Source organism: Anoplophora glabripennis, unplaced genomic scaffold, assembly GCF_000390285.2.
Source record: "Anoplophora glabripennis isolate ALB-LARVAE unplaced genomic scaffold, Agla_2.0 scaffold115, whole genome shotgun sequence".
NCBI classification, from domain to species: Eukaryota; Metazoa; Arthropoda; class Insecta; order Coleoptera; family Cerambycidae; genus Anoplophora; species Anoplophora glabripennis.
Window position 1 is genome coordinate 783,073 of NW_019416234.1, and position 23,435 is coordinate 806,507.

The 23,435-nt window shown below is 32.2% G+C and overlaps 1 protein-coding gene across 1 annotated transcript in view; it reads right to left on the reverse strand.

Moving 5' to 3' along the window:
* Positions 1-12,823: 12,823 nt before the first annotated feature.
* The window catches only part of LOC108904386 (soluble guanylate cyclase 89Db-like), an 86,859-nt gene continuing 76,247 nt past the window's right edge, over positions 12,824-23,435 (reverse strand). The window contains exons 10-13 of the mRNA XM_018706912.1: positions 19,019-19,172; positions 17,302-17,411; positions 17,144-17,233; positions 12,824-13,056 (exon numbers count right to left, since the gene is read on the reverse strand). Of these exons, the coding sequence (XP_018562428.1) occupies positions 12,991-13,056; positions 17,144-17,233; positions 17,302-17,411; positions 19,019-19,172 (420 nt within the window). The 3' untranslated portion in view covers positions 12,824-12,990. The remainder of the gene's footprint in view (positions 13,057-17,143; positions 17,234-17,301; positions 17,412-19,018; positions 19,173-23,435) is intronic.

Consider the following 23,435-nt stretch of genomic DNA (forward strand, 5'->3'; position numbering starts at 1 on the left):
ACTTTATGGATAGTGTTCATGACTTTTAGTGCTTTGTCGTATTCCACCCTTATTGGTTATTGACACCACCTCGACCACCCCTCACGACGCACTCACGGATCCGAGTAGCACCCAAGAGTTACCACGAAGTGGGCCACCCAGAGATACTCGGGACGAGGTTCAACCTACGTACCAACTGGTAGGGTCCGGGGAATCCCATGAGTCCAACCACGATTCACGGTCTGGCCCCGAGAGCGGCCTACTTCCGAGGTCGGGTGTTTCGGAACGTGAGCTAGCCGTCGGTGACGATGCTACAGTTCATTCAGCTTTTTTACGAAGTGGTATCCAGCGGGAGCAATGCGCATCGCGTTCGGGTGCCATAGTNCAGACAGATATCTGAATGCGGAGTCCCACCACCACCCAACCCAGAAACAGGGGATTATAAATACCTTGATTCATTGGGCGCGAATCATCAGCGACACTTGGCCGAGGAACTAGAACACCTACGCACGGGCCTGAGAGGGAATGGTTACACGGCGAGAAATGTCGAACGACCTATCAGGAGGAGACATACACTCATGGAGGAACGGGAGTTCTTAGTATCTACCTTGCGTGAAAGGTTGTACAGATATAATCGGACGTCTTTTGAAGAAGAGGAATATCAACACAGTATTCAGTACTGTAAAGAAGGTGGCGGCAGCGTTTGCAAAGACTTGCAACAACGACCAGCTTCAGGGCGCCGGTGCGTACAGTATTCCTTGCTCTTGCGGAACGGTCTACATAGGACAAACAGGTTGGCACATCAAGACGAGGTTAAAGGAACACAAAAGTCACGTAAAAAATAACAACTGGGAAAAATAGGCAGTAGCATAGCATAGGGCGGATAAGGGACACACACTGGATCTGAATGATGGTGGTGAGAGAGAGAGAAGATTTTGGCCCCGACTATATAGAGAAGCATTAGAAATTTACAAAATTCCGAACAATTTCAATAGGGACGGTGGCGTGGATCTGCCAGGTATATGGAAGATATTCATCCGTGAAGGTAACCCACTGGAACATCAACAACGCGTACGAAGTCAGCCACTGGAACGTCATGGATTAGTGACCACATCAAATATAAATAGTTACAAAATTAGTAGATCTCCAGTTTCAGAGTTACTTCTGAAGAAGAGAGAGATATGTCTCTCGAAACGTCAAGAGTTGTAAATCGACGACGTGGAAACAAGCCCGAAAATCATTTAATCATCAAATGCTTAACTTAGTTCGAATTTTTTTTATAATAACTAATGAATCTTATTATTGGTCATTAAATTCAATGCTGTCCTATAAAAAATATAATTTTCGCGATGTGTAGGAGCTCCTGCCCTGAATACTGCCAAAATAATTTGAAATCTTTGTCCGGATCGAGTTGAGAAACAAATCATATGGGATCCAGAAGATCCCTGTAGACGGAAAAGTCTGGGTGTTCTACGTGGATTTGTTCCTTAGCTAATGTCTCCCAGAATATTTTACTAATGATGAATAAATTTATCAACATTTTGTGTCGTAAGAGGAAATTTTGATGAGGATATAGCGTTCATCGAAAAATGTGTGTAAGATTACGCATTTGTGTCACTTGACAATCAAAGCACGTATGGAAGATTATCAAGTGACGCTACAAGGACTGCATTTGTTTTGCATAGTATGCTACATCAGGGCGAAATGATTTTAGTTTCCAAGTGCAACACACTCTTCGTGTCAAAACGAATGAATATTCCTGTTGTGTCACGAGTTATTGGTAGCAGGTGAAACACAATCTTGTGTTTTAATGTAATCTTGATCATGTTGTTTTCATAATTTTTAATTTTACGGAAAATCAAATCAGTGTTCCAAACAAAATTATTGTTCAAGCTGTGTATTACCATTAAAGAAAATACGTAGAGCATTTGTTACCATTATTAAAGTACTTCTGTGTCTGCAAATACGGTTTCTGTATTTAAGGTAAGGTAAAGGTAAGTATCCACAAATGTTCGCAAATAGTTCTAGATCACCCAACGGTCAGTTTGCGGTCAGTAACCTTCAAAGATATATTAATTGAATCGCTCTTTGGTGTAGGTAATTGGAATGTTAGTGTCAATTTTGTCCCATTTAGGGAGTTATAGATGAAAATGTAATGATTCTTGTAGGAAAATATCTTGGAAAACGAAGTTTTGTAGAATGTTAAATTAAGTAAAGTAAAAATAAAATTACAAAGAATAACGCTTGGAAGAATTAAACATTGGATTGTGCAAAATCGGTAGTTGGGACAGAACAAAAATATGTAAATCCTTTCCCTTCCTCTACTTAGTTTTAAATCTGAAAAAGTTAATATGTAAACTAGTTTGATAGAGACGCTTTTGCCAGTTTCATAGATGATCTCGATGCTCTATAAATAATGTCTTGTACAATATAGGTAGCACAAGCAAGAATTTGATCCCTGTTGGACGATATTTCACAGATATGCGAAACATTAACTGAACTTTGTTTGTAGATGTCAAGTATAAATGATACTAGGTGTGCGCGAGCTCGACGTAAACAAAGATAAAGATGGTAATATTGCACGAGCTGTTCGTGAACTTAACGTAAATAATATATTGAACTGACTTTTGATTGATAGTGAGCTGTTTGCGAGTTCCATCGGCATACCTTCATATTCCTGATTTACGAGGAAAATAAAATTATTTATGTTACATTACCTAGTATATAAACTAATGCAAAAAAATAAANTGCGAGTTCCATCGGCATACCTTCATATTCCTGATTTACGAGGAAAATAAAATTATTTATGTTACATTACCTAGTATATAAACTAATGCAAAAAAATAAAAGGTCAAAAGAATTTCCGAAATTTTTCCGTGATTTTTGACAGTGTATTTAGGTGAAAATGGTCGTATGGGGAATTAAATTTGAAGCTCTAAGATTCTAGTTTTTAGATCTTTCAGTCGAAATTTTTTAAGAGCTACGGTTATCATGCAATTCTAAGAAATAGCGTGACAAAAATATTTTGCAGTCCACGGGCTTGGAAAAATTTTTTTCAGCTAAGCCATTACATGGACCAGATAGCTTGTTTATTCAGCTTCAATTTCCTTTTTTGGTTTTTTAGAAAATTGGCGGCTAAATTAGAGATATTCACGAAATGACTAATGTTAAGCATGATTTTTACAGTTCGATATACCCAGAAGAACCCTGTGAAGTTTCATATCGATCTAGCGAACCTTTTCTTTGTTTGAAACAGTCAAACTTTTGAAAAAATCACGTCACGTTTTTTGAGCTTAAACACTTCATAATCATGATAAAAATAGAAAAAAATTTTTTGAGGTTTTCTAATATTTTTACCGCAAATAACGTTTAAATTGATGGAAAAAAAATTCCGAAAAGTTGGGGCAGCAAGTTATACGAAATTTATTCCAGTTTTCGAAACTGCCCTTCAATTCTCTGTACGACCATTTGTCGCTGAGATATCGATGATTGAAGACAAAAGGATCCCTTTCCATTAAAAGTCCGATATTTCGATGAAAAATGGTCGTATCGAAATTTAAAAAAGAAAAGTGAAGTTGAATAAACAAGCATCTGGTCCATGTAATGGCTTAGCTGAAAAAAAAATTGCAAAATTTTTTTGTCGCGCTATTTCTTAGAATTGCACGATAACCGTAGCTCCTAAAAAATTACAACCGAAAGATCTAAAAACTAGAATCTTACAGCTTCAAAATGCTTCTTTTTATAATTTAATTTCTCATCTAAATACAGTCAGTTAAAAATCACGGAAAAATTTCGGAAATTCTTTTTACCCTTCAATTTTTTGCATTAGTTTATCTGTTACTACGTAGGTATGCGAATAGTATTGCAAGGTAAAACACTACACTAATTAGCAATTAAATAGTGCAAAAATTATTGGTGTTACATATATGACAATGACTAATATTAGATTAGATTTGGTTAAATTTAGTTTGCTTATTTCAAATAATTATAAACATTTTAATATTGCACAACTGCGATATATTGTGTAAAATGCCCTATCACAAAATAACAGTATTATGCATTTTTGTATACTCATCATTATTTTTACTGAGTAAATAAAACTACCTAATAAATAGTTAATATTTTACCACGCACAAAGTTATTAAATATTTGGTACAGGCACTGTTTAGATGTGCAACATCATGTTTGATACATTAAAATGCTGGGCATTAAATGAAAAACCCTTAACTTAAAGAGGAAAACGATTAAGATTATCGATTAAGATACCAATACTTTTTAATTCTCATACTGCATTTTATATCAAAATTTATATTATTAGGTAGGTAAATATATTATATCTTAAGGTATAATAGAAGAAATCATGAACTTTTAATTATTGAACTTTATTTTAAGTGTTTTTTTATAATTTTGCATAGATCATAAATCATAAAAAGTTTGTTCCAAAAAATTAAATTTCTTCAACGTGTAAATAGGTATATTGCCACCTATGAAGAAATAAATTGGATAAACCCTTATGCCAAAAGAATTCGTTCAATTTTAGTTTAATAATTTAGCATAGACCGCATAACGTAGACCGGCAAAACGGCAAAGTGTAATAAAAAATGAACGGACAAAAAATAGAAAGAATTTGTTTCCTATGGAAAGAAATGAACAAAGTTTTATAACACCTATTTGATATCAGCAAATTTAACTGCTTCTGTCGCTGTTGTTATTATTAATTAATAAAATTAATTTGTGGTTTTAATTAATAAAATAATTTGACATACTTGATGTTACAACAACTGTCCACCGACGTGTAAACACATTTAGGCCCGTCGTACCCAGTTTCTACGAACTAACACAAATGTTGCCTTGCTTCACAATAACACAACTACTTTACAATAACACAAATACTTCATCATAACACAAATGTTGTCTTGCTTCACCATAAATTAAAACGATGTCCATCAACTCCGAGTTGCTATACACGTAAGCCATTTTTGACACTTGGAAAAATGATGACCTACTAAGATCGGATTTCAGTATTCGGAATCGCTTGGGGCCACGTGAAGAAGGAGAGAGCGAATTTCGTACAGCGTACAACGCGGATGACGCTAGAGACTACAGTAGCCCAACGATATAAGGGTTTTAAATACTACAACTTCAATATTTTTTTTTTCGGAAAGGATTTTAGATAATTTTTGCGATATTGACTCCATTTTTCATGACGCATTTATTCTCTATTTTTTTCAGATAAGTTGTGAATCACCCTGTATGGACATTCAAAAAATAAATTAAAATCACATAAACAATGTGTATCATCAGACAATAAGTATCTAGCTAAAATGCTTTTAGAGTAAATATATGTGGTAGTAGTGGTAATACCACATTTAGTGTTGACTTTTGTATATTTATGAGTTGACCTAATCATCTTTGCATACCTAGCGGTGTGACAACTTTTGTGATATTGTGATATTGTGTCATTTTTCTTTTATCTACTTTTTTTATTGCAGATTTTTGTTTATTTAATTTTTTTTACAAGTAGTAAAATATTCAGTTTAACAATGAAAATATGCCATAAATAAATAATTTGAGATAATAAACACTTTATGCTCTCAATTAAAGCGGCATGCTTCTATTGATTGCTAATAATGCCTAATTTACTTATATTTGTAATAGAAACGCACAAATATTTGCTCTGATTCCGATAACGCAGCTTGGTTTGTATTAAAAGGGTTCGTTAACGTTCTCATGAACTAGATTAATTAATACCTTAGTTTACCAAAAATTATGCCAACAAGAAACTGCAAGAACACGAACTTTTAATTTACTTATATTACACAGAGTAGCCACACTAGCCACGTAGTAGTTACCCAATTAGAAAATGAACTGACCATTATATGATGAAAAAAAAACAAGAAAAATATAAATTAATTCACATTTTTTTAATTGAAATTTATATTTACTATTAAAATAATCAAATGGTCGTAAAGATACCCTGTAATCAGAAAAGGAGTTACGTTAAAAAAAATAAATTACCTTTGAAAAATTTCAAGGCACTGAATTCTAATACTTTGTTTTCGCATGACTTGTAATAAGGAAGTCCGAAATATAGTACATATTAAATTCAATATTGGGATTTCTGAGTCCTTAAGAGCCCAATAAGATATTCACTGAAAAAGTTTTTTAATATTAATCTTTATCATTCAAAGAATTGTATGTAAGTAAAGTTAGTGACTGATATTCAATGATTCACGTTTTAGATAACGGAAATTATTTCATAACATAATTTATATATTAATAATATTTCCATATTTCCAGAGTTTAACAAATTATAGTAAAATTTATTACATTTTCATTTGAAAATATTTGTTACACAGATACATACAGTGTGTGGCGCGTATAATCTATAAAAATTAAACTACAGCTTCCTGATGATATTTGTAATAGAAAAGTCCTATTCGAAAAAGTTCTATCTTCGTGTTTTTTTTTGTAAATTAAAGTTCATTTATTCAACGAAAATGAAGGCCGAACCTGTATTATTTGAAAAACTTTGTAAATGTTTTTATGCGACCCGAGGTGCAACCTTATAATTTAAGTCGGTATAATCTAATACTAGTAATACTAAAAGAAGGTTAGGTTACATTGTCTAAAAATTTATGCAGTCAACTGATTTTGTATTTGTATTGAAATCATTATTCACTTAATTATTAAATATTAAGCATCGTCCATCGACCCATCAGTGTTGAAAAGTAAGATTCCAGACAAAAGTTTTTATTTTATAATTCCAGGATAGTGACAGTGTAATTTTTATAAAGAAGTAAAAAATAAGAATACTGTCCCGAATATATCTAAAACGAGATTCTTATTTCTTACTTTGCTTAATTTTTTAGTTTGCACAAACTAGTTTTACAATGAACCGAGAAAACAATGCATTTACTATTTCCGAGCGTGTCGATATGGTGTTAGTGTATGGTGCAGCCGGAGAAAATGCGCTCGCGACGACTAGGTTGTACCGGGAACGATTGCCACAACGTCACCCCCCATGTGTAAATATTATACAGTGCGTTCAGCGGCTGCGAGGTACGGGAAGTGTTATTCCTCGAGGAGAAGGACATGGTCAGCAAGTGAACCTTAATGTTGAAGATGCAGTGTTGGAAAATATTGAGGAAGACCCCACAATTAGTAGGTACTCGACGACTCGCATAGCAAGTAGGAACCTCATCTCGTACCGTACATCGCACCACCTGTTGCACCCCTATCATCTGCAACTAGTTCAACAGATTTTCTCCCAGATTGTGATCAACGAATGCGTTTTTGCAGATGGTTTTTACGGCAATGTGCCAATCAAGTAGACTTTCCTGCTTATGTTTGTGTAACAGATGAGGGACACTTACCCGTGATGAAGTGAATTTCCATAATATTCACATATGGGTCGATGAAAATCCTTACGTGGTTAGGAAACTCATTTTCAACGTCGGTTCTCGGTAAATGTTTGGGCTGGCATAATAGGCGATGCACTTGTGGGTCTCTATTTCTTTGAAGGACGACTAAATGGACCAACATATGCTGACTTTTTGGAGAACCGGTTGCCTGAATTATTGGACGATGTGGCATTACAAGTTCGGGCACGCATGTTTTATCTTCAATATGGAGCTCCTCCACGCAGTACTCGAGAAATAACGACACTTTTGAATGAAATCCTCAGCGATGGATTGGACGCTTTGGTTCTGTGCCGTGGCCACCTCGGTCAACCGATCTAACTCCAATGGACTTTTATCATTGGTTTATAATACTCCAATAGCTACGGTGGAAGAACTGCGAAACGGTATACTTGAAGCTGCTGACACAATTAGGAGAATACTTGGGAATCAATTTCAACATTTTCTTTAGAAATGGTAAGTTTTATTTCATTTTGTTCCATATTTTAATGGAGTTTATTTAGTGCACGCAATTGGCAACTACATGCTTACGGATGTGGTTTTGTTTGTGAACTCTTGCAGTAACAACAATGCATTTAAGATAGTAATTACTCTTAATTATTATAATAAGAAAATATCAGTTTTTTAAAATATCTATTTTTCTTAGTTTGTACTTTTGCGTTGAAAAATTCCCCAAAAAATTGAGAAGTATCTTTCTATCTTTCAACGACGATTTGTTTACGTGGCTGGTCTACAGCACGTNATCCAGTTTAACAATGAAAATATGCCATAAATAAATAATTTGAGATAATAAACACTTTATGCTCTCAATTAAAGCGGCATGCTTGTATTGATTGCTAATAATGCCTAATTTACTTATATTTGTAATAGAAACGCACAAATATTTGCTCTGATTCCGATAACGCAGCTTGGTTTGTATTAAAAGGGTTCGTTAACGTTCTCATGAACTAGATTAATTAATACCTTAGTTTACCAAAAATTATGCCAACAAGAAACTGCAAGAACACGAACTTTTAATTTACTTATATTACACAGAGTAGCCACACTAGCCACGTAGTAGTTACCCAATTAGAAAATGAACTGACCATTATATGATGAAAAAAAAACAAGAAAAATATAAATTAATTCACATTTTTTTAATTGAAATTTATATTTACTATTAAAATAATCAAATGGTCGTAAAGATACCCTGTAATCAGAAAAGGAGTTACGTTAAAAAAAATAAATTACCTTTGAAAAATTTCAAGGCACTGAATTCTAATACTTTGTTTTCGCATGACTTGTAATAAGGAAGTCCGAAATATAGTACATATTAAATTCAATATTGGGATTTCTGAGTCCTTAAGAGCCCAATAAGATATTCACTGAAAAAGTTTTTTAATATTAATCTTTATCATTCAAAGAATTGTATGTAAGTAAAGTTAGTGACTGATATTCAATGATTCACGTTTTAGATAACGGAAATTATTTCATAACATAATTTATATATTAATAATATTTCCATATTTCCAGAGTTTAACAAATTATAGTAAAATTTATTACATTTTCATTTGAAAATATTTGTTACACAGATACATACAGTGTGTGGCGCGTATAATCTATAAAAATTAAACTACAGCTTCCTGATGATATTTGTAATAGAAAAGTCCTATTCGAAAAAGTTCTATCTTCGTGTTTTTTTTTGTAAATTAAAGTTCATTTATTCAACGAAAATGAAGGCCGAACCTGTATTATTTGAAAAACTTTGTAAATGTTTTTATGCGACCCGAGGTGCAACCTTATAATTTAAGTCGGTATAATCTAATACTAGTAATACTAAAAGAAGGTTAGGTTACATTGTCTAAAAATTTATGCAGTCAACTGATTTTGTATTTGTATTGAAATCATTATTCACTTAATTATTAAATATTAAGCATCGTCCATCGACCCATCAGTGTTGAAAAGTAAGATTCCAGACAAAAGTTTTTATTTTATAATTCCAGGATAGTGACAGTGTAATTTTCATAAAGAAGTAAAACATAAAAATACTGTGCCGATTACATCTAAAACGAGATTCTTATTTCTTACTTTGCTTAATTTTTTAGTTTGCACAAACTAGTTTTACAATGAACCGAGAAAACAATGCATTTACTATTTCCGAGCGTGTCGATATGGTGTTAGTGTATGGTGCAGCCGGAGAAAATGCGCTCGCGGCGACTAGGTTGTACCGGGAACGATTGCCACAACGTTACCCCCCATGTGTAAATACAATACAGTGCCTTCAGCGGCTGCGAGGTACGGGAAGTGTTATTCCTCGAGGAGAAAGACATGGTCAGCAAGTGAAGCTTAATGTTGAAGATGCACTGTTGGAAAATATTGACGAAGACCCCACAATTAGTAGGTACTCGACGACTCGAACAGCAAGCAGGAACCTCATCTCGTACCGTACATCGCATCTTAAGGCACCACCTATTGCACCCCTACCATCTGCAACTAGTTCAACAGATTTTCCCCCGGATTGTGATCAACGAATGCGTTTTTGCAGATGGTTTTTACGGCAATGTGCCAATCAAGAAGACTTTCCTGCTTATGTTTGTGTAACAAATGAGGGACATTTACCCGTGATGAAGTGAATTTCCATAATATGCACATATGGGTCGATGAAAATCCCTACGCGATTAGGAAACTCATTTTCAACATCGGTTCTCGGTAAATGTTTGGGCTGGCATAATAGGCGATGTACTTGTGGGTCCCTATTTCTTTGAAGGACGACTAAATGGACCAACATATGCTGACTTTTTGGAGAACCGGTTGCCTGAATTATTGGACGATGTGGCATTGCAAGTTCGGGCACGCATGTTTTATCTTCAATATGGAGCTCCTCCACGCAGTACTCGAAAAATAACGACACTTTTGAATGAAATGTTTCCTCAGCGATGGATTGGACGCTTTGGTTCTGTGCCGTGGCCACCTCGGTCACCCGATCTAACTCCAATGGAAATTTATCTTTAGAGTTACTTGAAGTCATTAGTTTATAATACTCCAATTGTTACGGTGGAAGAATTGCGAAACAATTAGGGGAATACTTGGGAATCAATTTCAACATTTTCTTTAGAAATGGTAAGTTTTATTTCATTTTGTTCCATATTTTAATGGAGTTTGTTTAGTACACGCAATTGGCCACTACATGCTTACGGATGTGCTTTTGTTTGCAGTAACAACAATGCATTTAAGATAGTAATTACTATTAATTATTATAATAAGAAAATATCAGTTTTTTAATATATCTATTTTTCTTAGTTTGTACTTTTGCGTTGAAAAATTCCCCAAAAGTATCTTTCTATCTTTCAACGACGATTTGTTTACGCGGCTGGTCTACAGCACGTAACTGATCGTACAGCACACGGACAGGACCGTTCCAGAGAAAATATTTTGAGCCATAATTGAACTTTAATTTACGAAAAAGAAAACACAAAAATAGAACTTTTTCGTATAAGACTTTTCTATTACAAATATCGTTAGGAAGCTGTTTAATTTTTATAGATTATACACGCCACACTCTGTATATTAAAAATGCATTCTATTTTAACCAGAACTACCACAAAATCAATCTATTCGAAAAAGTTTGATTTTTTTTATTCTCAGTTTAATTTGCAATCAATAAATTAACGAATATAATATATTTTTTAAATTTGTAAAGTGGAGGGAGTTGAAAAATTACTATTTTAACGAAAGTTAATTGTTAGTTTTAATAAAACCAAACGTCTGGTTGGAAGTTCAATATTTTTCTAGCTAGCAGAATTTTGTAATTATCAATATAACGAGAAGAACAGCTGTAGAGACTAATATTCGCCAAATTATGATTATATTCTGGTTTTTATTGCAGGAAATCATTAGATCTATACTTGTGAGCTTTCATTAATATCTTTCTGACTACTCCATTAAAGAGATATTCATATATAAAAAGTTTATGTACAGTATATTTCCATTAATCAAAATTGTTATATGACATTTTAATTGTATCTGACAATGTTCATAATTACGTAAATACAATTCTGTATCATTAGAGTTCGTGACCTTAAGTAACTAAACATCCATCTGGAAATAAAAAATAAACGAGTTTCCACAGAACACGAAACCACTTTACTTCTCCCAACTTTATGTTTCAGTAACACTACTCTGAGAAACAAACAAATGCTCGAAGTAATGTAAAGGATGTCCCAAAAGTAACGCAGGATTTGACTTGTGCGCTATTTCCATTCCGAGGAATTGGCAACACTGTGCAGTGTCACTTGTAGTAAACACGTTGCAGAGAGACAAAACGGAACGCTCTACGATGGATGATATTTCCATTCCGAGGAATTGGCAGCACTGTGCAGTGTCACTTGTAGTAAACACGTTGCAGAGATACAAAACGGAACGCTCTACCATGGATGAACGAGTGAAGATTGTAAAAAATCATTGGAGAGTCTGTAGCTGAGACTGTGCGCAAAATACGTTTCCGGTAGAGGGAACGCTCCGAATGAAACAACTGTGACAAGATTGGTTGCAATCAAGAAGTGGACGATGATTTTACTAAGAAAATCACCTTTAGCGACGAACCGCATGTCCATCTTAGTGGGTATGTGAACAAGCTGTCGAACTGTCGAATTTAGGACAGAGACAATCCCCGTGTTATTCAAGAACGACTACAGTGTGGTGTGGATTTTAGGCTGACGCATGACGGTGTGATTGGTCCGTTCTTTTTCGTAATGAATTTTCACAATCTTCACTCGTTCATTTTGTTTAACCACGAGTTTACTACAACATGTGATCCTGCACAGTGCTACCAACTCTTCGGAATGAACGTGGCGCACAATTCAAATTCTGCGTTAGTTTTGGGACACCCTTTACTTACTAAATTAATGGAACTTTTTCCGCAGACTGTAAATTTTAAATTAAAATAAACGCACTTTCATAGAAGTGGAAAAAAACAAATATTTTTCTAAAGGGTTGCATTAACAAGGCCGTGTAAAGAATTCACCATAACAGAGTTTCAAATGTAAATATTACTTTTAATTTTAAAAAACTCTGCAGTCACTTACAAATTATATCCATTTGTCAGTTTGGTGTAGAACCGTAAAACTTTTCCCATTTATATTACCATAGTATTATTTATTTTCAACTTCATCCGTTACTTAGGGAAAGACATGCAGGTTTATCTTGACACATATTTAAAATTATGTCGTTAAGGATTCAAAGAGGATTCTTAAAAGAGAGTAATAAATTATTTAAAAAGTTATTTAAACAGACAAGAAAAGAAAAAAGTAAATCCGTAAAATTCCCAGTTTTAATTCGTTCCATATTTTTGAAAATTATGTCAACAATCTCTCTCCATTTGAATTTTCTATGATTTCAAAAAAAAAGGAATGCAAGATGTGAACAGAACATACAAATTAAAAATATGTATTTAGTAGGGTTGTTTTATTAATACCTTATTTAGCTAAAAGTATATACAACTAGTCAATACAATGAAAACAACTTCATTGCTATATTTTATAGCTCGAAAGTAAAATATTATTAAGTATTTAAAATACATACAAATTATTTTTAATTTCATATCACTTTGTATCTATATCACTGCATCGTTGAAATGAGTATTTTCAAACACCCAATATGTTTCAACTGCTCCCTTTCCCTGAAAAAAAAAAAAGAAAATCAAAAATTAAAATTTTTAATTTATGGAAAAGCGCAGTAACTGAAAAAAATGCAAATACATTATTTATTTTTTTATTAATGCAATACATCTTTGTTTGGAAGATTATTTTTATGAAAATAGTTTTTATCTAATCTCACTCTTTTGCCGAGAAGGCATTTGATTTTTTTTGAAATTCATTAAATAAAAAAAAACTAAATCTGTACAACAAATAAATAACTTCAGACAATATATTCTTCTGCTATCTATCTATCTAAATTATCTGCTATCTATAACTGAAGTAACGAAAACGATTATAATTGATAATAAATGTTATTCTTAAAATTTCTCCAGTATTTGTCGCAAATCGACTAAAGAAAATTTTTATGATCCTATTTGTAAGAAGTATTTGATTTAGTATATAGAGAAAACTGTATTTCATGTTAAAAAAAAAAGAATTAAAAGTTAACTGGTTCAAAATATTGTAACAATGGCATATTTAAAGGTCTGGGAGATATTTTTGAAACAATAGCGGAACAAAAGATTGGCGATACAAGGGACTTTCCATGTTGAACAATATATCTAACTAAATTCAATTATTCGAATGAAACAATTGTTTTGACTAGAGATTCATGTAGCTAATATTTCACTCTCCAAACCTTTATACACTGGATTCTGGAAAGATTAAATAATAAATCAGTACTAGAGAATAAACTGGATTTGCATATACGAGTATGTAATTCTAAACATATTGTTACAGAAGCTCATCTTCCTTGTTAATTTATTAGTTAAATTCTTTATTATTATTTTGTTAATAGTAATATGCATATTTGTGTTATATCTTTGTTTTGACTTTTTCCAAAACAATTACATTCAATTTGGTTCGAGGTGCATTTCGAAAGTCGAGAAATTTGAAAGTTGAGGTGTAGTAAGTTATAATAAAATCTGTGTTATTTCTTATGAAGGCTGATTTTCAATAAGAATAAGTGCTGTCCATGTTACAATATACCTAATAAAGTTACCCAAGAAATTCTTTAAATTACAGGGATCAAGTTAAACTTTATTGTCACAATATTCCAAAGAAAAGTACTAAAATAAACAGCAAGAAATTGAATTTTGTTAACAATTTATTACGAAAAAATACAATACAAATTATAATAATTATCCTTACATCAACAAACACTGTATGAATGAAAATTTGAGTTGATAATATTGATAAATAAGTACTTCTTGCCACACATTAAAAATTATTTTAACATAACAGCAACATAATTCAGAATTTTCCTTCCCACTAGCTATCTTCAGCAAAATTACAAGATTAAGACTCTGATCTTTGTTTTGAAAGTTAAGAACTACAATAAATGAATTTTTCCTTAGAAAGTCAGAGAAATCATTTTCAAAGATAATTTAATTTAAGATAAAATTGTTTATTTTAAATTCTAAGATAGCATAATAAACAAAGCGAGTCATAAAAACTGAAGCTGTCTAAGACAAAACAAAGCAATTAACCAAATATAGCTCAGTACCAGAATGCTTCGTTGAAAGATTACAGGTATTCAAATAATGTTTTATGTTTTAATTTTTCAAGATAACTGTTTAAAGCTGAAGTTTTACAAACAAGAAATCGAATTATTAGTAAGACAATGATAGAACAAGTAGATCCATCCAGGATGTAACGATAAACTAGAAAAATTTCCTTTAATTTTTCGCATTGAAAGATGACAGAGAACATGTAAACGTAAGAAAATGTACCTTTACACAATAATTGTAATTAATGGATGTCTGTTAATAGTTCCATAAAAGCATTTAGCAAGGTGTGATTATTTTTATAGTACCGTATGCGATTTTCTACAACATACGTGCAAAATTCGGGAAACGTAAGATAGACATACGAGGCAAAATTATGATTTTTTCTCTTATTTTGAATGTATTGTCAGTTATCTTATATCTTAAAGAAAGCTTATATAACTGGTACTGTAAAGAGACAGTGTTCCTAACTTACTTAGATTTTCTTATATAGGTTTATAAATATCTCGTTATTAACTTTAACAGACCAATTTCCATTTACGACTAATTGAAGGAAAGTGACTAAACTAATTAGTACCTAAAAGTTTGTTTAGTACAGTAGTATTCACCTTCTACACTGTGAAAGATATTGAGTAAATTTCCTTGAAGTAAATCATAAATGTCAGGGCAGCACCCTCATATTTTAACATTTTAACAGAATTTCACTACATAGAACTTTGTCTTTTGCTTTCAACATAGTAGCTGATGAAATTATGTAGATACAAATCAAAATCTTTCCTGTATTTTTTACTTACATATACAAAATCTGACTTTTCTATGTTTTAATTCCTTTAAATATCTAGATGTGTAAAACGGTACATTATTTTGTAAGTTATAAAAATCAGTTGAATAGGAAGGTCAATCTAATGTGAGAGGTATATATGTATAATAAAAAAAAGAAGAGTAAAAACCCATCTCACAAAATTTTGTATGTATTTATCCCCTACAACTTTCGTGAACTATACTGATCCACATATTCAGGCAACCAGAATTTTATGAAAACATGTTTACCAATAATTTTTATTTATTACTTAGAGTAACTTTCTTGCAGATCAAATATAATAAATTGTTTTCGCATAGTAGTTTTGTATTATTGTCTATAATTTTTTCATTCCTCTATTTTTTGAAACTATACCTTTACGATAATGAGAAATTGCAGTACACCTCTATGAGTTTAAGAGGATAAAAGTGATTGTGTTATATGTAAACTCAATCTGCTCCGTAATATCACATAGAAAGTTTTTATCAGTAAGAACAATTAATGAGTAAGAGGTCGATTTGTTTGTTAACTCACCGTCGCAAAATCTCTTTTTAAAGAAGGGTAATACTTTGAGAAAACTTTAAGTTCAATTTGGAGAAACCCTCTTCTCTAAAATCCGGGGCTATGCAATGACATACAAATTTTGGAAGAGTCAGGTTGCGTTCAACGTCAAGTCCAAGGACAAAATGACAATAATCAAGCTGTTAGAGAAATTTTTTAGTGTAACCAACACTTGTATACTGTTGCTAATTTCTTAAAAAAAAAAACAGTACCTCATCGGGACATTCCCTAAATGTTGTAATCTTATCTAAACATACCCCACATAATCTAGATCAAAAAGGTATGTTGAAAAATAAATTTAAAAGAAAAAAGCTTCGACTTATAATAAATAACAAAATTAATGCAACTAAATTGAGGATAAGAAATATCTTTTCCCATATTTCTCTATAGCTATAAATCAAGTGAAGTGATTGCTCCTACTATTTCCTAAATATGAGAAATATAGAAATATTTCAATATATTATCTCCAACACTTTCTAATATTTCTTTCTTATTGTGATTTTACTTGTTACATCTTCACACAGCAGTGAATATGGGCTCATATTTCCACTGAGTTTCTATGGTAACTACGTCATAAATAACTGCTCGTGCAATTTATCCTGTAGTTGCATTAAACAAAAAACTGTTTCAAAATACCGTTGCAATTGACTAATTAGATACATTTTTTTCTTATTTGTGATTGTAAAGTGCCAGTTATTAACCTTATACTTTTGTATTAGTTCGCCGATACACATTTTGTGGTCAAAACAGAACAACTAATTGCATACATATCTACAACAAATGGCTTACTTATATAGACACAAGGTTTTAAACATGTTTTATGTAATTTATTTGATTAATTTGAAGATAAGAACTGAATTTAAAAAATAAATAAACAATATTAAAAACACATAAGAAACATTAACACTGTTTTTCTGAGATATATTCGGTTAATTCATCATAACATATGCACACATAATATTGGTATACTAATTAAGAGATAAATTGGTAGTCCAAAAAAAAAAGTACAGCTTAATTCGTAAAAAAAAATTAGTAATAAAATATCATCTTTCAATGAACCCAGATATTTGGCTAAAATACTATCATAATTTAGGAAGTAAAAAAAGAGTGCCTTGTACGACAGGAGTTTCGTTTAAAGTAAAAATTATCTAGTGTTAAAAGACCACAAAATAAAAAATGTTAAACTTAAAATGTTACACTTACTTTTAGTTGAACTATTCCACGATTCTTTATAATGTATTTCTCCTCGTCTAACAGCATTTTAGTTGACTCTGATATGTGTACCATTCCAGGCTAAAAACAAACGGAATTAGATTTCAATCAGGAATTCGTTGAAAAGAAAAATTGAAATCGATATTTACTTCGCTCGTGGATTGCATCCTTGAGGCAGTGTTGACAGTATCGCCAAAGAAGCAATATCTTGGGACTTTTATTCCCACTACTCCTGCTACCACTGGCCCGGAATGAACTCCTAAAGGATAAACGGAAAAATATTATTGTCTTATTATAAATTCCGATGTATCAATGTCCGTGCGGTCTGATTTATTTTCCTTAATATATGTTTAATGAGTGTTTGCGGTATAAGTAACAGAATACAGCAAAATAAACACAAAAATTTTGCACGCATAGGTCTTAAGTATATTAATTATTACTATAGATAAACCCAGTTCATTGAACCCTAAAGATAAGATGCGCAGTGGCAAAGTAGTGCAGTAATGCTATTTTCCAGAAGACGATTTTCCAAGTGAAATTTGTTCAGTTTTGTTTAAGCGTAAGGTTATAAATATTGAAAAATAGTATAGCGTCTTCGCTGAAACGTAAACAGATTTCATTAAATAAAACTCATTTTACAGCTACGATAATATCGGGTGTCCCGAAATTAATGCAACAAAATTTGGTCACAGATTCTTAAGACAAATTTAGGGGATCCGTATTTTTTTTATTTTTGCTTAATAAAAAATACGGGTCCTCTAAATTTCTTCTCCTCTTAAGAATCTGTGACCAAATTTTGTTGCATTAATTTCGGGACACCGAATTTTGAACAAGCGCATACTGCATGATCCAACTACTTTGTACATGCTGGGAAATTCCAGGTAGGTAACGTTGTTATTTCCTGAGCACCCCCAAAAATCACGAAGTTGCTCTTAATTTTTCAATCACACTATGTTTCAATAACCATTTCATATGATACCACGATTAAAGGCGTAAAGGATTAATATCCGCTGATTGGACACATCAACGATGCATTATTTAAAGGTATTTGCCTAAGCCAGCAAAAATTGAAAGTATGCGCAACATGCGGATTATCGTCAGCCAAGTGATTAGTGCTCAAAATTAAAGATCTCTGAGGAAAATCAGATATTGTATTTGAGGAAAATCTGTAATCGTACGACATGATGGATGTGCAAAGTTGTCAAAAATATGTCGTTTTTCATAAGAGTTGCATTTTGCTTCCTAATAAATTAATATGTCTTATATTCGCGTATGGTAAACATAATTTTAAAAAAGACAAGACAACTAACAATCGCACAATTCAGTAATTGCTGCTTGACAATTTGCGGAGAGAGCGCAATTTAAAAAACAATAAAAACAACAAAAACTGCATTACAGTTGAATTGTTGATCCTGATAACGACATATGGGGCTACGTTGGCCTTATAGCTAATTAGTTCTGGTTCTGAACTTTGCACAGCTCTACATAAACTATTTTAAAAGGATTATATCACCAGTTGCATTTAATCTTTATTTATTTTGATCTGCATATTACGTATTAGACATACGGCCCTTATATGGCAGACACCCTGTATAAACTGAAGAAAAAATTATTCACTTTTATTTTTCATGACATACACAATAACACTCGCAAAACAAAGTTGCTATTATTTCAGTAGTTACTTAAATCTTTAGATTCTGTGAAAAATTCTTCCTTGTTTATTATTTTAAAAACTGTAACTGTTTAAAATGGGACCAGCAAAATGAAACTAACCGAGTTAAGCATTTTTATTGACTTTCTTTCAACCAACGTCAATGAAATTCCACTTTGCGAAAGTAATTCTGAAAAATCTGTGTAATTACTTACCTATTCTCACTTCCACTTTCGTACCCGACGGAATTTGTAACTGCTTCACGTGTTTCACCATACAAAGCGACACGTCTGTGATGTTCCGAGCGTGACTATCATTTCTATCAGGTGCCCCACATACAGCCATATAAATTTGGCCGACTGTTTCAACCTAAGAAAAAAAAAACAGGGATAATTGGTATTTTAATAAAAGTTACCACAAGTTATATCCAAACAAGACATGCATAGGGTTCTAAGTACAGATCCATTAACTTTGTGGTTGAGGAAAGAATTGGATTCATATTGGGAAAATGAATTATTATAATGAACCAGTTCCTTATTGCAATTATCATAAAATAATGATTTTAATAAAGATAACTGATTCACTGTAATAATTCGTTTTCCGAATTTGATTCCTAACATGCTAAATACTGGGGTGTAGGTGTTAAGGAATTTCTGGTTCAGCGATTTGGGTGATTTTAGAACACGATTCAATACCTACTACAACATTTACGTCAGAAATATGTTTCAATATATCTATGTTCTGGTAGGTATATGGAGAAAAAAAATTAATTATGGTTCTTTATTTTGTGTTATCACAATTTTTCAAAAAAGATTATAACAGATTTGAGTTTTTGTGTAAAATTTGAAACAACAAAGAGTAAGTACTCCATAAAATAATAATAAAATGGAAATAATGCGATATATGTCCTGACACTTCGTTTTTAACATACAAAGTGTTAAAATTTTCGTGAAAATATCCGTTTCTATCTACTTATATCTTCCAATCGACTTGACAAAATCAGTTCAAAGGACCACGAACTGTCTTTATGAAAATGTGGGCTCGATCAAATTGAAATTGTGGTAAGTTGTTGGTTTTGTGTTACTGACTAAAAGTCTCCACAGTACTTCGTCCGAAAATAATTTTTTTCCTACTTACAGCGGTCTGAGCCAGTTCTGCTGATGATGGCTGCAAAGTGCTATAAGTAGAATATTGCAATAAAAACAGTAATTTTTGTGAAACATTTAGGTATAGAAAAAATTAATCGGATGGCTTCGAAAAGTTGCTAACTTATTTATCATTAGCATCATGCAGACTTACTGAGCAATATATTGAGCAACTTTGAATCGATTTGTTTAAACGTTTAAAAGATATTTCCGGATATTAATTCAAATAAACTTGTTTTCTTACTTTTTTTACTTTCAAAGTCGTTTTCACTTTTGTAACACTCTAGATAATAACATTTTAAATTGTGCCATATACGCAATCAAAATCTATTAAATGTGAATTTTTCGTTATAAAATTGTACTGATTCTTCCCAGTCTCCCCCATATATTCTTAGTCAACCGTAAATTTGTCTGAAGTATTACTCACAGGAAGTGCAGTGAAATACCTTTTTTTATAAAAGAAATAAGTGGAATATAAACTCGCTATGAACGACGTGACCAGAAATATTAACGTCATCAAGTACCCTTTTTTCAGCGCAGATTTCTTTACAGGACCAATTGTGCGCTTTGCTTCCCTTGATTTTTAGGTCACTTAAAATTAAGTACATGGAATTATGGACTCTTATTTTCACCTTCCCTTCAGTTTTGTAAGATTTATAACAGAAGCTGTTTAAAAAATCGAAACTTTACAGTGAATGAAAAAATATTGGATAGGTTTTCTCTATAACGAAGTATTTTGTTCATTGCAATTTTTCGCCTTGAACTATTTCATTAGTATAGTAATATAAGGGCAAAATGATCTAAAAATTTGTCATCATTTTTGTACTTGATGAAATACAAAATAATATCACAGTTTTTTGCTTGTTAAGTAATATGTATACAGGAATCATGTGAGCCATGTAAATAAAATATTTTTAGCTTTACAGGGTGTTCCATTTCGCGTGGGCGCTACATAACTTTGCGATTTTAAATGGAACGTCCTATATATTATTACATTTTTGAATATTTTGGTTAATATTAGGTAGAGTTTATTAAATGTATATGGTGTTTAAAACTTACCATTTTCGAGATAATCAGCAGGTTTTAAAAAAAATCACAATTTCAGCTCTCTAAATTAGGCTAGACAGCGTCTAAACTGTAAAAGTTAGATTCCTGCAGTTTTCGCAGTTTGTTTCGGCATAAATTACTCTATCTTGTCAACTGTGAGCAAACAGTGGTTTACTTTTGTTTGCCAACCCACTTTTTAAACATGCCAGTAAATATTGACAATGTCAGTCCCAGGCCTGATAAAATGTGAGAGAAAAGTGCTTCCTTGTCACTGTTACATAGATACCTTTTCGGACTTTAGAAAAGAACCTGATTTTTTTGGAAAACTGTTAGAGATAAGTATGGACAACCCTATATCAGTCGAAAGGGCATTCAATTTTGCATTCACCCATGACAATTAATATGGGTCATTCCATTTGGAAAAAATGGTTTTCAACTCGTAAGGTTATTAAATGTATAGGTCTCAGTATTTCCGAGTCTGAATAACGTACATGTTTTGCACACAAGATAGAGTAATTTATGCCGAAACGAACTGTGAAAACTGCGGGTTTCTAACTCTGAGTTTGGACGCTATCTAGCCTCATTTAGAGAGTTGAAATCGTGATTTTTGTCAAAAACAACTGATTATCTCAAAAACGGTAAGTTTTAAACACCATGTACATTTAATAAACTCTACCTAATATTAACCAAGGAATTCAAAAACGCAATAATACACAGGGTATCTCATTTAAAATAACAAAGTTATGTAGCGCCTACGCGAAAAAAGCCCTGTAAAGCATAAAATATTTTCTATACATGGCTCACATGATCCCAGGCAACTTATATTAAAACCATTTTTTTTTATAAAGTTTACAGTTGCAGAGTTACAGAAGAATCCCTCTTAGGTGGAACACTCTGTGTACAATATATACAATAAAGCCACGAAAAATTTAAAAATTTTTAAAAATAATGATCCTTACGTCGTCGTCGGGGACAAAATGATTACTCACAATATATTTTATAGATTGATGTATGATTAAGATATTTCCAAAACAAAACGAGTTTGAATAATACTATATTTTCAGAACATATCAAAATTCATAAACGTAAAATATAAAATAAACGACAAATGGAACAAGTTTTACATGATCTAGGTAAATAACAGAGTTTGAATGCAATTATCACAAATATAGACTTCACACATTTTATTTATGCCTTTGTACAAACATCGGTCCAATTATTGCATAAAACATAATATTTCTTCCAGTTGAATTTGGAGAGCAATTCTTCTACTCGCAGAATCTCCTGCATTCATTGTTTTCTTTTCCAATATCTTCATCACGCAAATTTTTCTTGAATTACCTCTTTGAATTTCAATTCATGTTTTCTTTATTTTTAAGTTCTTCCAAAAATGGTAACTAAATTAAAACCAAGATTATATCTGTTTGTTTTTTAACACTGACTTTATAAATTTTTGCAAGGGGAAGTATATCTCCAAAACTAACAATTGTTTTACTCTATCGTATTTAGTATACATTTGACATCATATATCTATGTCTGAATCTCATATATTAACTCTGGATACTTCATCAGTACTTTTTTCGCTAACGTGCCATGATTGCGAAGATTTACTGTTTGATCCTTCAAACCTGTGTCTTTATCTCTTCCAAGGATAAGGAGGGATGTTTCCCTTGCTTGGACAGCAGTTGGTTCAGTACAAAGTTGAGTAGAATTTTTTCATCTGCTTGGTACCTACTTTTGTTCGGTAATGTCTTTAATTAGTTCATTTGATTAATTTTCATTTTTTGGGGATTATAGAATTAGAGGAAGAGGTCGGTCTGAAACAGATGTTGTAAGAAACATTCAATCAAGAAATATAACATCATTAAAAGTATATGTTCCAGTATTTTCAAGGACCTTAACGCATTTTCTTGGGTTGCGACTTTTTTGTACACAGAGCAGAAGAGCCGTGAAATTTTTTCGAGTCTAATTACCTTAACTGGAAGTGAAATAAGCCATTATCTGCAAAAACAGCTACATGTAAAGATTGCGTTCCGTGCGTTCAGTGTGGTGGTAAACATAACATAATATCATAATAACTCTACCGCTGCAACTATTTTATGACACCTATGACCATCTAGAATACTATGTTGGTTTCTGAACTCTGTATGTAAAACTAAAATCACTGTAGAAATTTGAGAAACAGAACCAATTTCATCCATCCTTTTCTCTGCATCACAATAAGTGAATTAGTAGCAGCTCTGTCTTGAAACTGTGGTTTCATCCTTTTCCTACGAAAGGCGGCATAAAATTTCCATCTACATTGCAATAAACAATGGCAGCTGTATTTTCAACACTTCCTCCACCAGTGACAGAACCCACTTAATTTTTACATTTTTCGTTTATGACTTTGGGAGGCTTATAACAGGTTTGTAGGAAAAAAACTTTTTACATTAATTTT